Raw genomic sequence first — 17,830 nt, forward strand, 5'->3', positions numbered from 1 at the left:
TGGAGGAGCCAGAGGGAAGATACCTAGCATTCAGGTTCAGTGCTGGAACCAGTCCAAATATCCACACAGTAGGGGAAAAAAGGTAGGTTTATTTTTTCCAAATATTTTACACTTAGAATATTTGTTTTCTTTACTTAAGAATTAATTACTTGCAAAGTTACCAAGTTAGGGGGGAAAAAATAGTCTAGAGATAAGATGGGATATATTGCCTTTCAGATTGTGGCTTGAGGCAGCAAAAGCAGTGTATGAAAGATGGTAAATCAATAGGTACTAAACTGAGTGGAATCTCTACTTAAAAATTGGTTTCCACAAGTGTATTTTCCAAACAAGTAATTGAAGGGACTGGAATGCATTCACAAGCATATGGTACCCTGTTGACAGAACTGGTATGACTGAAGTAATTAGTTATTCACTCAGATCTGTGAGGAATCACTGATTGCACTCTGATATACATCAAAGAATGGTTTCATTCTTGGTGGCAGTAAGGCGTCTTTCTATGATGCAAATGGACATGTAGCATAAAGAGTACAGAAATGAATTTCAGGGGAATGAAATGTCTGGTTAAGTGGCCTGTGTCCAACATGAGCATGTCCCAAAAGGTACCTTTGTGGTGCTTGTGAATGAAAAAGCTTGGAAAACTATCCTCTGCCATAAGACTGTAAGTCTATGCTTGCTGACTGAAAAGCAAAAAGAAAGCAGTGTCCTGGAACTAGCCATCTTCAGACAGCATGGCATCCTGGAGTGTTTGTGCAGGGTGTTGAAACCTTTATTAAATGTGTCATTAGAAAGACAGTTCCTGAAGAATGTGAACATCAGTTTGAAATCCATGTCCCCTTTGTATGTTAAGACTGGAGAAATGGGTACAATAACTATGCATATGGATGTTTACAAATTTGAGACTATTGAGGCATCCTTTTTTGCATGAATTAGTTCCCACGTATATTTTTGCAGGTCAAAATTTTTCTTGATAATGAAATTGTTTTGCTTTTGTTTTCCAGTCTAAGTTCAGCCTGGCATTGCATGAGAAGCATATTCTACCCATTAAAAATTCTTTCACCTTCACAATTTATTGGTACTTTTAATTTCTGGTACTTTTATACTGACTCTATTAGTGTCAATATGAAATTACTCCAAGTGCAGTCTAATAAAGACTTTTTTTTTCAGCTCCTCAGCAATTTATTAGCTTGCAGGTGTCTTGGGAGCACAAACTAGGATGACATTCAAGATATTTACTAAAACTCTTTGTGTGCAATTCCCTGTCTGACCCACTTAAGAACAATTGCCAGTTAACTTGTTCACCATCTTTGAAAAAATCTCTGAGGCCATCTCCAAGGAGGGCTTCAAGCCTCTTGGATGAGTTCTTTGAGCCAATCAGACCAATCTGGAGTTGAGCCATGGTAAGGAGACAGTTCAGGAGTCTTTTTGAAAATACTGCAGTGATCTCCGATGAGTTAATTTTTAAAAATATGAGGTAGTATACCAAATAGAAGCTCTTGTATTAATAGAAGGAAGCAAAAGTGTTGAAAAATTCTGTGGATATTCTTACAATTTTTGCAGGAAAATTAATTCTCCAGGTTGCCAGTAAGCACCTGATGCTACAGAAGAATTTGTATTTCAAAAATGTACATGTTTTACATGCTTATGGGTTGGTAGGATTGTTTAGGTCTGGAAAGGAAGGAAGGAGGAAGGGAAATATTTAAGAGCATAGGTGGGTCACTTTAGATAATGTTACTGAAATATGAAAAGCAGTTTAAAATTTTGTAAAAGGTTTATCTTTTTCTTTAAAGAATTGTTCAGGGTTGGTTTCCATAGAGTCTGTTAAAATACAAATGGCTTCACTTTGAGAAGGTATAAATCTATGTCTGGGCTTATACAGGAGAGATTGCAAAGTAAAGTTAAAAAATATATTAAATTTTTGTTATATATTCCACTTATGCAATGAGCTTCCATCAGTCTTTGGTGTAATCACTGTTATACTGCAGTCTGTACCAAGGAAAAAAATACAATGGCAAACAGGCCCTTGTGTGGTTTTTTTTCCCCAATGACTCCACAGTTAATCTTGTGCAAGGATAATATCTCAAAATAGTTTAAAATTCATATGTGTCCTCAAGATGACTTGTGAAGTGGTCTTCATATCTGTGGTCTGAGATGGTGCAGAAGGGAGTTATAGCTTCCCTTCATAAAAGAACTGATAAATCAGGTTTAAATGTCCCTGTGTGCTAGCAGCTGTGTTACCAAAGTGTAATAGGGTAATACTATCCAAATTTGATATGATATAATAGTATTTTTCTCTGAATTTTACACAGGGCTCTGATTCTTTCTCATTGGATTCTGTGGGATTTCAGGTGTGCATACGCTTGTGCTTTTTTGCAGGGCCTTCACAAAACACGTTAAGTTCAGTCTAGATTGTTCTTATGCTTGGCTGGAGTCAGAGCTTTGTAAACATTGGTGGAGACCAGAATTTATTAAGGATTTACACTCACATTCTTAATAAAGGAATACCTTTGAATGATGAATTATGTATTCTATAAATTCTTCTTAATACTTTTCCTTATGACTAAAGTGAAACATATACTGGAGCATAAATTTTGTTGTGACTGAAAGGTGGCACTGGAATAAATTTGGTCCATAATACCAGAAGATGAGAGAAGCTTGTATGATGGAATGTGTATGTCAGAATATAAGGAAAGGAAAACAAAGTAATAAACAGTAAGGAAAAGACATTTAATCAGTTGGAAGCGTTTTGCATTCAGGACATACTTGCTGGTAAATAATTTCATGCACAAAGGATGTCTGTGGTCCTCAGGCCATCCGAGATGCAGTATAAAAGCTAACTCAACTTAAGGTCCTTCCTACCACTTCTCTTACCTTTTTCCTCTTTTCTGAACAAGGTTAATTCAAATCTACTTCTCTTTTCCTATTTGCTGAATTCTTGCCTTCATAACAATTTGATTGCTGTTCTTTTTTTTCTCCACAGTATTCTGGTAGTTGCTGGATGGTTGGGAGAAAAACTTTTTCTCTTTAAAATTTTTATTTTGCTGTTAGAATTGCAGATATTTCTGGAGTCCCGACTTGGCCATATGGATCCTTGAAATGGTGATATAAATTTATTCAAATGTGGGCTTTCAGACATGTTAAGTGACTTGGAAAAGCCTAATAATAATAATAAAGATTAACAAACTGAATTGGTAGAATACCTGTGCAAGGGGGTTGGAACTAGGTGATCTTTAAAGGTCCCTTCCAACTCAAACTATTCTCTGATTCTATGATTAGAGAGATCTATGTGCACAGTCATCTTTCAAGTAGAAATGTGCATTTTATATCTTTAAGGGTCTCATCCATCACCTGTAATGCCTGAACTTTCAATTGGGTTGATATGAAAACAGCAGTGTTTGTAGAGGATGTGGATGCATTTATCTTCAGAAATGTCATCCAGAAAAATCCTTTTCTTTGCTGTTTATTCCATGGGAGGCTTTTTCAGTGTTCCCATTTTTGTTATGATGAATCTACTACTGGACACAGTGAGAAACAAGAGGGTAAAATGAACCAGATACTAAAAGAAATAGCGGAGAGCGAGAAAGCTAGGAAGGTTTAAAGCAAAGGTTTGTGGGTGTTAAAAATCAATTACATCAAACCACAAGCTTTTGAGCTCTAAATACCACTGTCTAAATGAAGACAAAATGAAGCTGCATACTGAGATTAGAAGGATTAGTCATACTGAGTTCAGCAAGGATATTGGCTCTAATCACATATCCTCAACCTTCTGCTATAGTAATCAACATGGACTTCAATATGATAGCATCAAAAAGTTCTACCTGGTGTCTTACAGTTGCCAAGCTTTGAAATTATGTTATAGGGTGCAATGACATCTCCTGCAAGTTTAGAGAAATGGTTTCAGGGACTGTGAGGGCAAGGGGAAAGAATAGCAAAAACAGAGGAGAGCTGAGCACCCAACAGACTGAGGTGGGCATAGGAAACAGTGAACTTTGTGTTTATTGGTGTGTTGGAACCAGACACAGGGAGTACGCAGGGAACCCCTGGCTTTCTCATAGAAGGCACATCTGTGGACAAGTTGTCTGGGAAAGATTTCCAAAGACCTCAGCTTCAAGTATGCTTGATGATACTGAAATTTGTACTTCTACATAGGCAAAGTTGGAACCTGGAAAATAATTCTTCATTTCATTTTCCAGATGTCTATTGAACTCTATACATAAGTACATTGTGGCTAGGTATTACTCATAATTACTATTTCTACAATGCTCTGAATACCTGGGGCTGGATCTCTGTAGTGTCTTTCCAGACATACAGCCAATCAAAGTACTAAAATTGAAGTAAGGATACATGTATGTGTCCTTTTGTTCTGCTGCCAGCTATTCCACTGGATCACCAACAAGTGAGAGAGAATTATTTCAGCCTCCACCTTCTTGTAGCATATTTAAGAATTAAAGTTAAGTTTCCTTCTCAACTCACTCCCCACTCAACTCCTGAAAGGATCCCTAGAAAGGTCCTGTTCTTCTGATACCTGAGCTGAGTAAATGTAAGTGCAGTATGACTCCTACACTGCATTCACTTCTGGTTCTGTATTTCAGATTTGCCTCCATCCCACAGACATGTCCTGCTATGAGCAGTGTCCTTCCACCTCCTGCAGCCCAATCCTCCTGGCAAATAGCTGCAACGAGCCCTGTGTCAGGCAGTGCCAGGACTCCCGGGTGGTGATCCAGCCCTCTCCCGTGGTGGTGACCCTGCCTGGACCCATCCTCAGCTCCTTCCCCCAGAACACCGCTGTGGGATCCTCAGCATCTGCAGCTGTTGGGAGCATTCTCAGTGCTGAGGCAGTGCCCATCTCCTCTGGCAGCTCCTTGGGATTTGGGAGCTTTGGCTATCCAGTCCTGGGCAGTGGCTATAGCCGGCCCTACCATTGCTACAACACCTACCGCAGTGGTTTCTATGGGCTGTGCTAAAGCATGAGGAGCAAGCAGGAAGAAATGACCAGAAATGCTGAAGCACAACTGATGCAGGACTTGGCTCATGGCCATGGTTTTCAGAAGTGATGTTAGATACCCACAACTCCACCTGAAGTTAATGGAGCTGTGGGATTTGGTCATTCTTTAAAAGGAGGCCCCTACTCTTGTTATACTACTTTGTATTTCTAATCAAGTATGTAGTTCTGCTGTGCATCACTGTATTTGATACTACCTGGTGTAAAACTTATAATTTAGACAGTAGATGGGACTTGATTGTCGAGGTGCAATGCTACACTGAAAGAAGGGCTCTGTCTGTGGAATACATCACCATGACATATGCCATTCTTCCCATATTGAAACCTGTTGCTTTGCAGCATTTTAATCCACTCTTTGGTATTGTTAAAGTTATGCTTTTATCACATCTCCAGTCTTTTGTTATTTCTTTCTTCCCCTCCTATCTTATTTTGAAACGTTTTCCTGGGTGAAATTCAGCACGGTGTAGATATCACTACCAGGCAGAGACATGATATGAATACTTGTTGGGCTGCTAATAAGTGGAGAAGAATGGGTGTTTAGAGCTCAAGATCAAGAAAATATTTAATTTTGCAGCTGAAATGCTTATTGATTCCACACTGACTTATCATAATATTTGGCTTTCTGCATCTCTGCCAAGAAATTATTCTCAAGGCTGGAGGTGTTTTATGATCGAACAGAATGGCAGGGAATCTAATCTAGCATATAATGATATTTGTTTTAAGGAATCCTGTTGTGATTCACATTCTCAATAACTCTGACCTGGAGCTGCAGGGTGCAAAGAAAGGTTTACATTCTTTTACCATCAAATCTCTTCTTGAATGCTTGGATTTGTGAAGTAAAAGATGAATGGCAGCAGAAGTCTCAAAGGAGGTATACACATAGATTTTGTGACAGAGAGCAAACCTGTTTGATCTATTTACTTGCTATTTATTACATAAGTACTGTGTATTTTAGGGCTCCTTATAAAAGCCTGGCTGTCTTTACTGTCCCGGCTGCAGCCCTACAGAATTCTAACAAAAACCTCATGTCAAGGCATGAAGCATGCTAACATAAAATAAATATAGGACACTTGTAGGCATTAAAACCTTTAGAAACCCTTGCAAGTAAATTGTTTTTGCTAAAAGTAAGGACCTGAGATTTAAACCAGATTTGCTACTAAAACAATAGATTTGAGGGAAAAATTGAAGAGATTCTCATGTTTGGGAAGGTTTGAGGCATTCAAATAATTCCAGTTGTATAAACTCTGTTGCAGCTGGTTAAATTGTTCCCAGTAGTTAAATTGCTTATGGCTTATGTACCAATCTAATCTCACCCTGGCATCAGATGAAAAGCATTCCTCAAAGCTTCTTTCATCTCAGAGACCTGTGGATCATTTGAATGCCTTGCACTAGTATACTCAAGCTTCTGAAGTCAACATAAAGATGATACAAATTTCAATTCATGTAAGTAATTTGTCAGCTCTTTGGCAATTTGGTAGTTCACCAGCCTGTCATGGGAGCATTCTTGTTACACAGAGGGTTTTAATTGAGTGTGTGGAATGTGAAACTCCATAACTGATCCATAAGTGAGAGCTGTTATGTCCTGGTTCACCAGCCTTAACAATCCCAAAAAGCAAGATCCAAAGGCTCTCAACCTTTTGGGTGAACTCTAGGTGCTAATGAGACTAAACTGGCAGAATATAAATGAAAACATTTCCACGCTGTTAATAAGTCTTTTTCTAAAATATTATATACCCTCCGAGGAAAACTGTTTATGTCCCTAGAGGGAAGAATGAGGAAAAGTTAGCATTCCTTGACTGTCTCATTTTACAGATGAAAGGGAAATGAATTCTCCAGGTGAGTGACTGCTTTCACCTAGTATAAGGAAATAATTTTTTTTAAACATATAAAAAGACAACAGGTAGTACATTGGATAGTAGAGATTTTGAGGAAAGGGAAGAAAAAGACCCTCTCCTTTTATAGAAAAGGAAAGGAGAATTTTCTTGTGGAGAATCATTAAAATATGTAGAGTTATAGGATTTTACAGAAGATGAAGATTTGGCTTTATTTTTTTAAATCAATTATGAAAAATCTTAATAAAATAATTAAAGTTTCTGAAGGTGTTTACCTTGAATTAGTTTGTGAAGTCCTTTGAGTGATCTTGACTCACATACTTTGAAATTAGGTTATTAGCCAGGTGATGTGAGCATTGAGATCTTGTCACGTACCTTGAACATGAGGTAGCATGAAACTTTGCATGTTTGAGCCATTAGTGAAAAGCTGTTCTGAACTTTGAAGTCCTTTGTTCTTCTGAAGGACAAGACCAACCTATGTATAAAGACACTCTTCATTTAGAGTTAATTCACATCTCTTGCTGAGGGACAGTGGTGCTAAGAGGAGAGACCTGATCCCTGCTTTTTGCATACTTCCATCTGTGCAAGTATTTCCATCAGGTTGGAGTACAGCCAGGGCAGGCCACTGCAGGCTGCAGAGACAAAAAAATCATGTAAAGATAAATGTAATGGAGAAGTGCTGGGAGTAACTTCTATTGACGCCATAGTTCGGCTCCAGCAGAACACTACCTCTAAGAATCAGTACTTGAAAGCAATCTTTAAAATGCATATTTGTACTTAATTTTATGTGAAAATTGCTGCACATCCCAGTGCCTTACTGGGATTTCAGGTAGGAATAATGGTGATTCCTCAGATGAGAGACTGCAAAGAAATCATATTGAGAATTAGAGGCAGTTAATAAATGTCGTGAAATATAAGATCAAGTAATCAAGCTCTTTCATTAAAAGTGTGATTGTTTAACTTTGCTGTGGAAAATGAAGTAAAAATTTATGATTGGGTAAAGAAATGCAGTCTTGTATGTGTTTGTATTAGCTGAATTCATACAAACTGGGAAAACTGTGGGTTAGCCCAAGCAGTTTTAGAATGTGTTTTACTGTCTCTGGCCAGCAACTCTCACTAGTCTTAATTTTCTTTAACCTTTGCAATACTCGTGGAAATTTGGTCCTCTTCTCAGCTGTATGTTTGTGTGGGATTGAAATAGTGCGGAATGCAAACTTTGAGAATACCTATTACACACCTTGTCTTGTGGTAAAGCTGAGTCCTTGAAATGAAAATGCTTGTGATTTGAGCCCGGGTCCCCACCTCAGAGCTAAATGATTATTCACCTAAAGGAGTGAAGTCTTGAATAAGGACTATGCATCACATACACTCCCCTTAAGCAGTGTCTTGATGACTAAAATGAAACATAAAATGTACATTGGCCTTAGGAGGCAATGTAATTACTGTTGTAATTCAAACAAATCACCACAGCCTTCCAAGCAATTAAGCGGGTGCACATTGATGAACATGAAAGCTTTGTCTATACTGGAATGTGAATGTAATAAGGGGAGGGGAAAAAATAGAGCAATACTAAACGAGATTTTGAAAGAAAAAAAAAAAGGAGTTGATCAGTTTGGTGGATTTTACATGCAAAAGTATGGATCATTAAGTAATTTCATGCATAATATATGTCTCTGGTCTGCAGGCAGTCTGGAACATAGTATAAAACCCTATACAACACAAGACTTTTCCATCCACTTCTCTTGCCTTATTCGCCCGGGTGAACAGGTAAGTCTGAATCTGCCCAGTGTCTTTTTAAATGCTAAGCTGTTACTTTGAAGGCTGCTTGCCTTTTTTGTTGTTTTTTTGTTTTGTTTTGTTTTGGGTTTTTTTTGTTTTTTTTGTTTTTTGTTTGTTTGTTTGTTGGAGTTGGTTTTTTTTGGGGGGGTGTTATTCTTAATTCTTTATAAATATTGCTAGCTTTTTTCCTTTAGGGAAAGAAAATTAGAAAGGCTTACTTCTATCAAAATGAAAGGCTTTATTTACTTGTGAAGCAGGGTGTAATGAGACAGGACTTAGAGGATACTGGCAATATTGTTTCTCAAAACAAGCAGCTTCATGCTCCGTTTTAGAGATCAGTTCTAAGGGAGTAGCTAGCCAATGAACCTGGTTGGAAATACATTCTCATCTTGAGGAACTGGGACTAGCGAAAAAAAAAAAAAAATTGTGCTGAGTTCCAGGGTTTATCCCCAAGTCCTCTTTTCCACAGGCAGAGGAGCAGGGATGCCAGCAGACTCAAATACATTGAATTCAAATCAAGGCAGAAACTTCTGATCAGGAAAATAATCCTTCTTCACACTCCAGGTTTGCCTGTTCTGGTCATACAACATCTGCGAGCAAAGGAAGCTTCTCAAACACTTTCTATACTTCTGCAAATGCTGCTGACTGGGCTATTAGGGACTAAGTTCTAGCGTTAAGGCACTAAATCCAGTTATGTGTTGATGTTCAGGTCGGGGTCACTTTCCATGCCTGATGAGAGCTCCAACTGCTGTTCTCCATGTCCTAGTACAGTCACAATTGCACCTTCTCCAGAGAGACAGTGCAGAGGGAAACTACCAATGAATGGGAAATGCTTTTGCTGGCAAGGGTTAGGGCAAACTTTACCATGACTGGCACCACAGTTCAGAGGCCAGCCACAGAGCTGAGACATCTTCCAGCAGGCTTATAAAAATAAGAGAAACCTCTATGCTATTTTCAGACTGCCTACTATTTTGATCTAATAAGTGATTACCTCTCTGACCACCTTCTCTAGGTACTTTCACATATGTTATCCTCTTACCTGACTTTTATAAACTTAATACAGCTTTTATATTGCATTTACTTTGTTCCCTGTATTTCAGTCTTCCCTTCTGTCCTGGTTTCAGCTGGGATAGAGTTAACTGTCTTCCTAGTAGCTGGTACAGTGCTATGTTTTGAGTTCAGAGCGAAGAATGTTGATAACACTGATGTTTTCAGTTGTTGCTCAGTAGTGTTTAGACTAATGTCAAGGATTTTTCAGCTTCTCATGCCCAGCCAGTGAGAAAGCTGGAGGGGCACAAGAAGTTGGCACAGGACACAGCCAGGGCACCTGACCCAAATTGGCCAACGGGGTATTCCATACCATGTGACGTCCCATCCAGTATAGGAACGGGGAAGTGGGGGGGCAGGGATTCGCCGCTCGGGGACTGGCTGGGTGTCGGTCGGCGGGTGGTGAGCAATTGCACTGCGCATCATTTGTACATTCCAATCCTTTCATTATTGCTGTTGTCATTTTATTAGTGTTATCATTATCATTATTAGTTTCTTCTTTTCTGTTCTATTAAACTGTTCTTATCTCAACCCACGGGTTTTGCTTCTTTTCCCGATTTTCTCCCCCATCCCACTGGGTGGGGGGGAGTGAGTGAGCGGCTGCGTGGTGTTTAGTTGCTGGCTGGGGTTAAACCACAACACCTTCCCTACACACATGTCTTCCTATGACCTGTGTCCTCCCACTCCCTGTGGCCCAACCCCACTGGCAAATAGCTGCAACAAGCCCTGTGTCAGGCAGTGCCAGGACTCCACAGTGGTGATCCAGCCCTCCCCTGCGGTGGTGACCCTGCCTGGACCCATCCTCAGCTCCTTCCCCCAGAACACCGCTGTGGGATCCTCAGCATCCGCGGCTGTTGGGAGCATTCTCAGTGCTGAGGCAGTGCCCATCTCCTCTGGCAGCTCCTTAGGATTTGGGAGCTTTGGCTATCCAGGCCTGGGCAGTGGGTACAGCTGGCCCTACCATCGCTACAACACCTACCAGTAGCTTTAGTAAGCCGTGCTAAAGCATGAGGAGCAAGCAGGAAGAAATGACCAGGAATGCTGAAGCAAAACCCGACGCAAGACTAAGCTCATGGCCATGGTTTTCAGAAGCGATGTTAGACACCCACAACTCCACCTGAAGTTAATGGAGCTGTGAGTGCTTGGCATCTCCTAAAATCAGGCCTTTGCTTGTCTTATTCTTTGAATACTTCATACTTATGATGAATCATATTTTTTTCTATTGCTGTAGATGGGACTTTATTGTCTCAGTTCACAGCAGCACTGAGAAAAGAAACCCAGGATGAAAAGACATATTAGCTGTTGTCTTACTGAATCCTAGAAATATATACTTATACTTTGTACTTTTTTATTCTACTTTTTGGTCTCATTAAAGTTATGCTGCATCACAGTCCAAGTCTCCTGGTGTTTGTTTGAAAAACTTTTACCAGCTCACTTTTTGTAAAATTTCTTACTGTTCCTCCATTTTATTAATTGAAAACTACTTTTTCATGTTGACTAGAAGTAAGGATTTAGCTGATGACCTCTATGCCAAGAAATCATTTTACAGCCAGGAAACGTTGGGAACAATGTATATATAAGGTAGAGGATTTTGTAACAAAGTAGAGGCCTTTTGTGGAAATAAATTAGATACATTGTAGCAAAGTGGATACTATATACAGAGTAGATACTTTGTCTACAAGTACTATAGATTTGCTACATTTCCTTCCCCAAGTCTGGCTTTCATCAGAGGTAAGGCCATCCACTTAAACTACTTGTTATCAAGTTCCTCTTGTTCATCAGAAAGTGTTTCTGACGGCCATTGTCTGAGCAAAGTGGGACCCCAAAGAGAAAAGACCATAGGGAGTTTGGGGGGAATGCTCTAAGAGGAGACCTGCTCCCCCTGCAAATTATATTGTGTATTTTTTTGTAGTTAATGCCAACCTATCTAAGGCTACTTAAATGTAGATTTGTAACTCATGTTGTAAATAGAGCTCCTGGTGCTTCTGTGTGGATCTTCATGGGCTGGTGCTGAAATAGTTGGGTTTAGCAGAGGTACTTGTGTACGCTCAGTGGTCACAGGCATCTGTGGAGTTAAATGTCAGGCTGAATTTTCACCCCACGCAAAAGTCTGTAATTTCAAAGTTTATTTTGAGTATGAAAACCCTTTTCTTCTTACCAGGATGGAAAGGCTTTAAATGAATGTGTGTTAGTCCTGGGTCTCCAGCTCCAAACAAGTAGGCTGTGATCTTTTCCTTCCTAAATGGCTAAAGGAAATAAATGTAAAATCAGGGACGTGGCATGTAATTGCAGCAAAATGTGGGTGAGTGATATCTCATGTGACCCTTGGCAGAAAGAAATGATGCCTTGTGAAACGGGTTTATACCAATGATTACAGGCAACCCCTTGCTCTGAGGTGATTGATTACAAGGACATATTCATCAGTCTTGGTGGCACCAAGACACCGCTCTGCAAGGAAGGTGGATATGAAACATAGGGCCATAGGTAAAGAAATACTAATTGCACCCTTACAATCTGAAATACAATTAAAATCTGCATTTGAAAAATGATTCAAACATATCTGAAAAATAACTAAAGCCCACCCATTTTGGGTGTGGTGTTTTGCAGAGGTTCTGGTGAGTAAATAATTTCTTCCCTCCAGCGTAAATTAGTTTTTGTTGTTGTTTTCTTCTACTGTTCCCCATTGAATTCCAGCATAACAACCACACTACACCTGGCTCTTTGCAGAAATACTCCACAGATCTGTATGCAGTAGTCAGTTACATTTATTTTTTTACAGAAAGGGAAATTGTAACATAAATTCTTTAAGCTTATTAGACCACAGTAAGATGCAAACCCAAACCTCAAACTTTAGCCATTTTAAAGTTCTTCATAACAGTATTTGAATAACATTAACAATGAAAATAGCTATGTTAAGGTATGAACTTTGAGGACTACATATCTACCTATATTTGAACACCTTTGCCTTCAGGGGAGCTATTTGAGCAGCAGAACCTGATGTTGTGAAGCTCAAGTCAGAGGCTCTACCTACACCAAAAGGCAACTCAGATTACACATACAGCATGTACTATTCACCTGCCTGGGCTAAACAACAAATTCCAGCAAATAATGAGTGGTGGGTTGCAATAGAAACAGGAATGCCATGCAGAAGCATCCTGTCTGAACTAAACAACCTTAAGCTATAGGTACATCTTCTGTTTTAAGCAATAAGCCAGAAATTGCTAATACTGTGAGGGCATTAGCAGAGTTCACTCTCAGTGACCTGGAACCAGGTGTGCTAGATTATTGTTCAAACTTCAAATGGCTGTGTAGGATATGAAGGTTGTTGCTAATGCTGTCAATAAGCACCTATTTTAGTACAATTAACTAAGAATGAGGTCTGAGATAAAAGCAAAGGCTATCAGAGCTGTTGTGAATGATGAGAAAAGGGAATGGCATAGGAGGGCTCTGAGTTGCTAGAACTTTTACAGATTTGTTCAACTGCTCAAAGTCTTTGAGGCATCCATTTCTTTATGATGAGCTAATTAATTACAATTCAATATTTCTTGTAGAGGGCACTCTTCTTACCAGGAAAACTTCCATTTTCTGTGTGTCTGCTTCTCCGTGCACAGATTTTGGGGTCACCTTTGTGTCTGGAGCCATTATGTAGAGATTGCTGTGAGGAAGCTTCCAGTTCCATTTTGATTAACAATTTTTTTTCCAGACATTTAGTCACTCACAGGTGTCTCAGGAGAATGTTCTCACACCAGGCAAGAAGTTTTAATTATAATCTGAGTATATAGGTCTGTCCATGATTATACAAAAAAAGCTGTGACCTTCTGTTTCACTCACTTTAATTCATTTCAAAGATCAGGCCATAAAGTCATTCTGGCTGTACAATAAAGTGGCTGGAGTTAGAACAATAATTATTGTAATTATTTTCAAAGAAGGCTGTAGACATCTCTGAATATGTTGCCGGATTTTTTTCTTTTTTTAACTCATAGTCTGATTTTAGAAGTATTTTGTGTTTTCCAAGATGAGCTTGGATGAAAGAAGAATTAAAAAAATTGATGAAAATAATCTATGGATACTGTTATGCAAATTAATTCCTCAAATAGCTGCTAGGTACCAGCTGCTATAGAGGAAACTATTTTTGAAAAAGCCTGCTAATCCCTTAGAATATGGAGAAGTACTGAGGAATGGACAGGGAGGGGAAGCTAAATAAGGCTAGGGCAATTTGTTTGAGAATCTCCTTGAAATACAAGATAGCTTAAACCAAATCTTGAGCTATTTTTTAATTAAAATAGCTGTAATTCCTGCAGCCAGGAACAATGACATAAATTTTAGAACCCAATGACTGACCTGCACTCCCAAATCTTAATAATATGTTATTACAGAAGTGATATGAGAATTCAAATATGGGTCATGTATCTTAAATTTGCACATAATGTGATACTTTGCATGCCTAGCACTTTAATAAAAGCTTCTGATAAACTTTGAAGTTCTCAGGAACCTGTGACCAAGCCAAACAAGTTTCTGTTCCCAGGGGATCTTCACAAAGACACTCATAATTTAGAGATGATTTACATGTCTCAGTAGTTAAAGTGCTAGGAGAGCAAAACCCTCAGTACTAATCTCTGTGTCTAGGATTACTTATGTATTTTACCCCTTGACTATTTATCCTGTAAGCCCCACCTATAGATGAAGTTCAATTTCATTGGACAGTCCAAAGACTGCTGTAAAGTGACAGAAAAATGGACTGCAAGTGAAGAAATTATTGACACTTGATATACTTTTGACTCTTCTCCAACTGGCTACCATTGGTCTATAACACATCTGTACCAGACACTGCAGGGACAGGAAAGGAAGGATTCTTGTATGTGACTTCTTCTGCCTCCACAGCTGAGTTTTGCAAAACCTTATCTTTGCAGAACTCTTCCTTGAGAACAAAAGTCACCAAGCAATGCAACATATTTATACACGTGGAAGTTAACCTAAAAACCAGTTGCTGATGTTTTGAGGTCCAAGACAAGAATAAAAGTAGATTTGTGGATTCTTTAGATAAAGAGGTCCTAAGAGATCAGGCCCAGAATTAGAGACAGCCAGGAAAGATCCTGTATTAATAAGATTTGTCCTTCAGACTTCCACAGAAGTGCTATCATTTGATATTATCTTTTTAGACTGGACTTCTAATATTCTTTTTTTTTGTTTCTTCTTCCATGTCAAAGAAGCAGTATCTTAAGTGTTTTTCGAGTTATAACTTGGCCTTTGTAGACAGCCCTAACACTTTTCAGTTCCTCCCAACTCTCACAGGGTTCTTCAGTGTCCTTCCCTTTTAACAGTATTTGTGCTTTTTCTCTCATTTTGGGACTGGAGTTCGGTGAAAATTGTGTGTGCATTCCTGGCCATTTTCTGAAAAAATCAGTCTCTCTTCTCTTTTCCTTAAAAGCAGCTTGAATCCCCAAACTACAAGTGCTCATGGATTGCCTACCAAAAGCTGAAATTCTTCATGATTTCCAACAGCATTTACCTTGCAGAGGAGGGTGCAAGGGACTGCATTATGTAAATTATGCTTAATCTCCTTTAATGACACCAGGCAGATCCAAAAGGGTTTTGAAGGCAGAATAAATTCTTCTGAATTAATCACTCCAGTGTTCCCAGAAATTAAGCAGGCCCAGAATATTTTAAGATGAAAGAAACTTGTGGTCAGATATACATGCCACAAGATAAGGAAGTGAAGCAGTAATAAACACAAATACTGAGGCAAAACCCCATGTAATCAGTAGTGGCTCATAAATAATTTCATGCACAAAGAATGTCCCAAGTTGTTGGGCAACTTGGGACTCAGTATAAAAACCTGCACAACTCAAGGCTCTTCCATCCATTTCTCTTGCCTTCTTTGCCTTGGTGAATAAGGTAAGTACAAACCCACCTATTCTCTCTTTATATGTTGAGCTGTTGCCTTGATGACTTTGTAGCTTTTCCTCACTAATGTTGTAGTACATTCAGCTTTTTTCTCTGAGGGACAACGGGGTTTTCTTATGAAAGGGGAAGTTTTCTGTTGGTGGTCAGTTATAAAAATCATTGAATGGGGCAGTTAGCCACAAGTTAGCCTGTTAGGTCTGTCTATTCAACTTTGGGATCCAAACAAGTTTTCAGGTCCTGCAGCTGAACATAAAATACCTGTAGTGAATTCTTGGGTCTGTTCAGAGTAGTGTGCTGGCCTGTGGAATATTCAGCCAAGGCCGGAAGATTGGAAGGACACAAGGATACTGGCCAATACAGGCAGTCCTGGGTCACTAGCTCTCCACGTAGAACGCAAACATCAGTCCATGCCTGCCTGCCTTTGAAACTCAATTTGTAGTTCTTCTGCAGGCAAGGAGTGACCTTCAGCCAGTTGCTTCTCCATCCTCCAAACACCTGTGGACAGATTTGCATTGTAGCTTCTGAGATCTGATGATGATTTTAATATTAATAGCAATACACAAAAATAGAAGTGTTCCTGAATTCAGCTACCTGTCCTTCCATTTCTTATTAAACAGATTTTAAGTGCTTAAGCTTCTATTTTCCACTTACTAAAACTGGGAGAAGGGACCTCCAAGATGGAGCATGTGTGAGAGGAAGCAATAGGAATGAAATCGGAAAGGTTATTTGCTATATTAGCATTAGGTAGGATGTTTGTCACCATTGACTGTTTAGCAAAGAGGCAAGCCTTGGATCAGGAATAACAACCTAAGTCTTACCTTTTCCAGCAGAGCACCTTCATCTGAAGGCTACAGAGTCAACCTCCATTTCTCTAGGACATACAAAGCCCTAATAGTTTTCATGTGTGCAGCCACAGCTGCAAGGGGAAGTGTTGAAAGTGCCTTTTCCTAGGGTAGTGTTATGACCATGTGGTTAGGGCACCCTCTGCAATGTGAATGAAGAGGCTTTCAGCACCAGCATGTACCCTGGTTCCTGGGTGAGTTGAATAACCACAGAGGCTTCAGGGTAAGTTACCGACTGAGATGCACCAGTGCTGCCTTCCCTAGCAATCTCCTTAAGGAAAATGCAAGATCAACCCTGTTTTCAAAGTACTTCCTCTGGATCTGGTGAAAAATGCCATCTTTCTCCCCATGGAACCTCTTGTTAGTTTGTTATACACTCCTCTTATCAGAGAATTTCAGGTGTACTAATAGAGTTTTATTTAAATTCTTGTATTGCATTTATTTCTTTTTTTTGTGTTTCAGATTTACCTCCACCCCACAGACATGTCTTGCTACGACTTGTGTCCTCCCACCCCCTGTGGCCCAACCCCACTGGCAAATAGCTGCAACGAGCCCTGTGTCAGGCAGTGCCAGGACTCCACAGTGGTGATCCAGCCCTCTCCCGTGGTGGTGACCCTGCCTGGACCCATCCTCAGCTCCTTCCCCCAGAACACCGCTGTGGGATCCTCAGCATCCGCGGCTGTTGGGAGCGCACTTAGTGCTGGGGGAGTGCCCATCTCCTCTGGCAGCTCCTTAGGATTTGGGAGCTTTGGCTATCCAGGCCTGGGCAGTGGGTACAGCCGGCCCTACCGTCGCTACAACACTTACCGCGGTGGCTTCTATGGGCCGTGCTAAAGCGTGAGGAGCAAGCAGGAAGAAATGACCAGGAATGCTGAAGCAAAACCCGATGCAAGACTGAGCTCATGGCCATGGTTTTCAGATGCGATGTTAGACACCCACAACTTGAAATTAATGGAGCTGTGGGTGCTTGGCATCTCCTAAAAGCAGGCCTTTGCTTGTCTTACTTTTGTTATGCTTTGCTTTATATTTCTGATCAAATGTCTTGTTTTCTTACGCTTTTTTTGTATTTGACAATGACTAGGTAAAATATGTAATTATTAGAAATTGTTCTGCATAACTGAATTAGTACAGTCCACTTAAACAATGAAGAAGGAAGATCTCATTTGCTGAGTGTATCATTGTGAGAGGGATGAGTGGGTACTGTCCTTAGTGGACCATGGAAATGTATTCCTTACTCTTTACATTGCTTCCTTCCATTCCTCAGCCTCATTAAATTTGTGCTGCATCATACACCGAGTCTGCCTGTACTTCTTTCTTCTCCCAGCCCCTTTTCCAGCTTGTGTGTGGGGAAACAGGTCCCTTTGCAAGTCATCAGTTCCAGCAAACACTGTGCAAATAACTTCATGCTAATTGCCAAAGGAGAATGA

At 39.8% G+C, this 17,830-nt stretch overlaps 3 protein-coding genes across 5 annotated transcripts; all 3 read left to right on the forward strand.

Moving 5' to 3' along the window:
• Positions 1–4,610: 4,610 nt before the first annotated feature.
• LOC128146563 (feather keratin 4-like) lies at positions 4,611–5,028 on the forward strand. Its single transcript, XM_052797995.1, has one exon. It carries the CDS (start codon positions 4,611–4,613, stop codon positions 4,959–4,961), a length of 351 nt encoding a protein of 116 aa, XP_052653955.1. The 3' UTR covers positions 4,962–5,028.
• A 5,284-nt stretch (positions 5,029–10,312) lies between these two features.
• Positions 10,313–10,642, forward strand: LOC128146529 (feather keratin 1-like). Its single transcript, XM_052797959.1, has one exon. It carries the CDS (start codon positions 10,313–10,315, stop codon positions 10,640–10,642), a length of 330 nt encoding a protein of 109 aa, XP_052653919.1.
• Positions 10,643–15,145: 4,503 nt separating this feature from the next.
• Positions 15,146–17,693, forward strand: LOC128145777 (feather keratin 1-like). Of its 3 annotated transcripts, none has more exons than XM_052796459.1 (3): positions 15,146–15,552; positions 16,392–16,626; positions 16,866–17,693. In XM_052796459.1, the coding sequence occupies exon 3, from the start codon at positions 16,887–16,889 to the stop codon at positions 17,235–17,237; it is 351 nt and encodes a 116-aa protein (XP_052652419.1). In that variant the 5' UTR covers positions 15,146–15,552; positions 16,392–16,626; positions 16,866–16,886; the 3' UTR covers positions 17,238–17,693. The 3 variants fall into 3 exon arrangements, with proteins under 3 accessions (XP_052652419.1, XP_052652420.1, XP_052652418.1); XM_052796458.1 differs by having other exon boundaries at positions 15,148–15,552; positions 16,392–16,597; XM_052796460.1 differs by lacking the exon at positions 16,392–16,626.
• The last annotated feature ends 137 nt before the right edge of the window (positions 17,694–17,830 follow it).

This window comes from Harpia harpyja, chromosome 9, assembly GCF_026419915.1.
Source record: "Harpia harpyja isolate bHarHar1 chromosome 9, bHarHar1 primary haplotype, whole genome shotgun sequence".
In the NCBI taxonomy this organism is placed as follows: Eukaryota; Metazoa; Chordata; class Aves; order Accipitriformes; family Accipitridae; genus Harpia; species Harpia harpyja.

Bases quoted from the DNA above. Each gene is read 5' to 3' on its own strand.
- LOC128146529 (XM_052797959.1), top strand. From the start codon at position 10,313: ATGTCTTCCTATGACCTGTGTCCTCCCACTCCCTGTGGCCCAACCCCA.
- LOC128146563 (XM_052797995.1), top strand. From the start codon at position 4,611: ATGTCCTGCTATGAGCAGTGTCCTTCCACCTCCTGCAGCCCAATCCTC.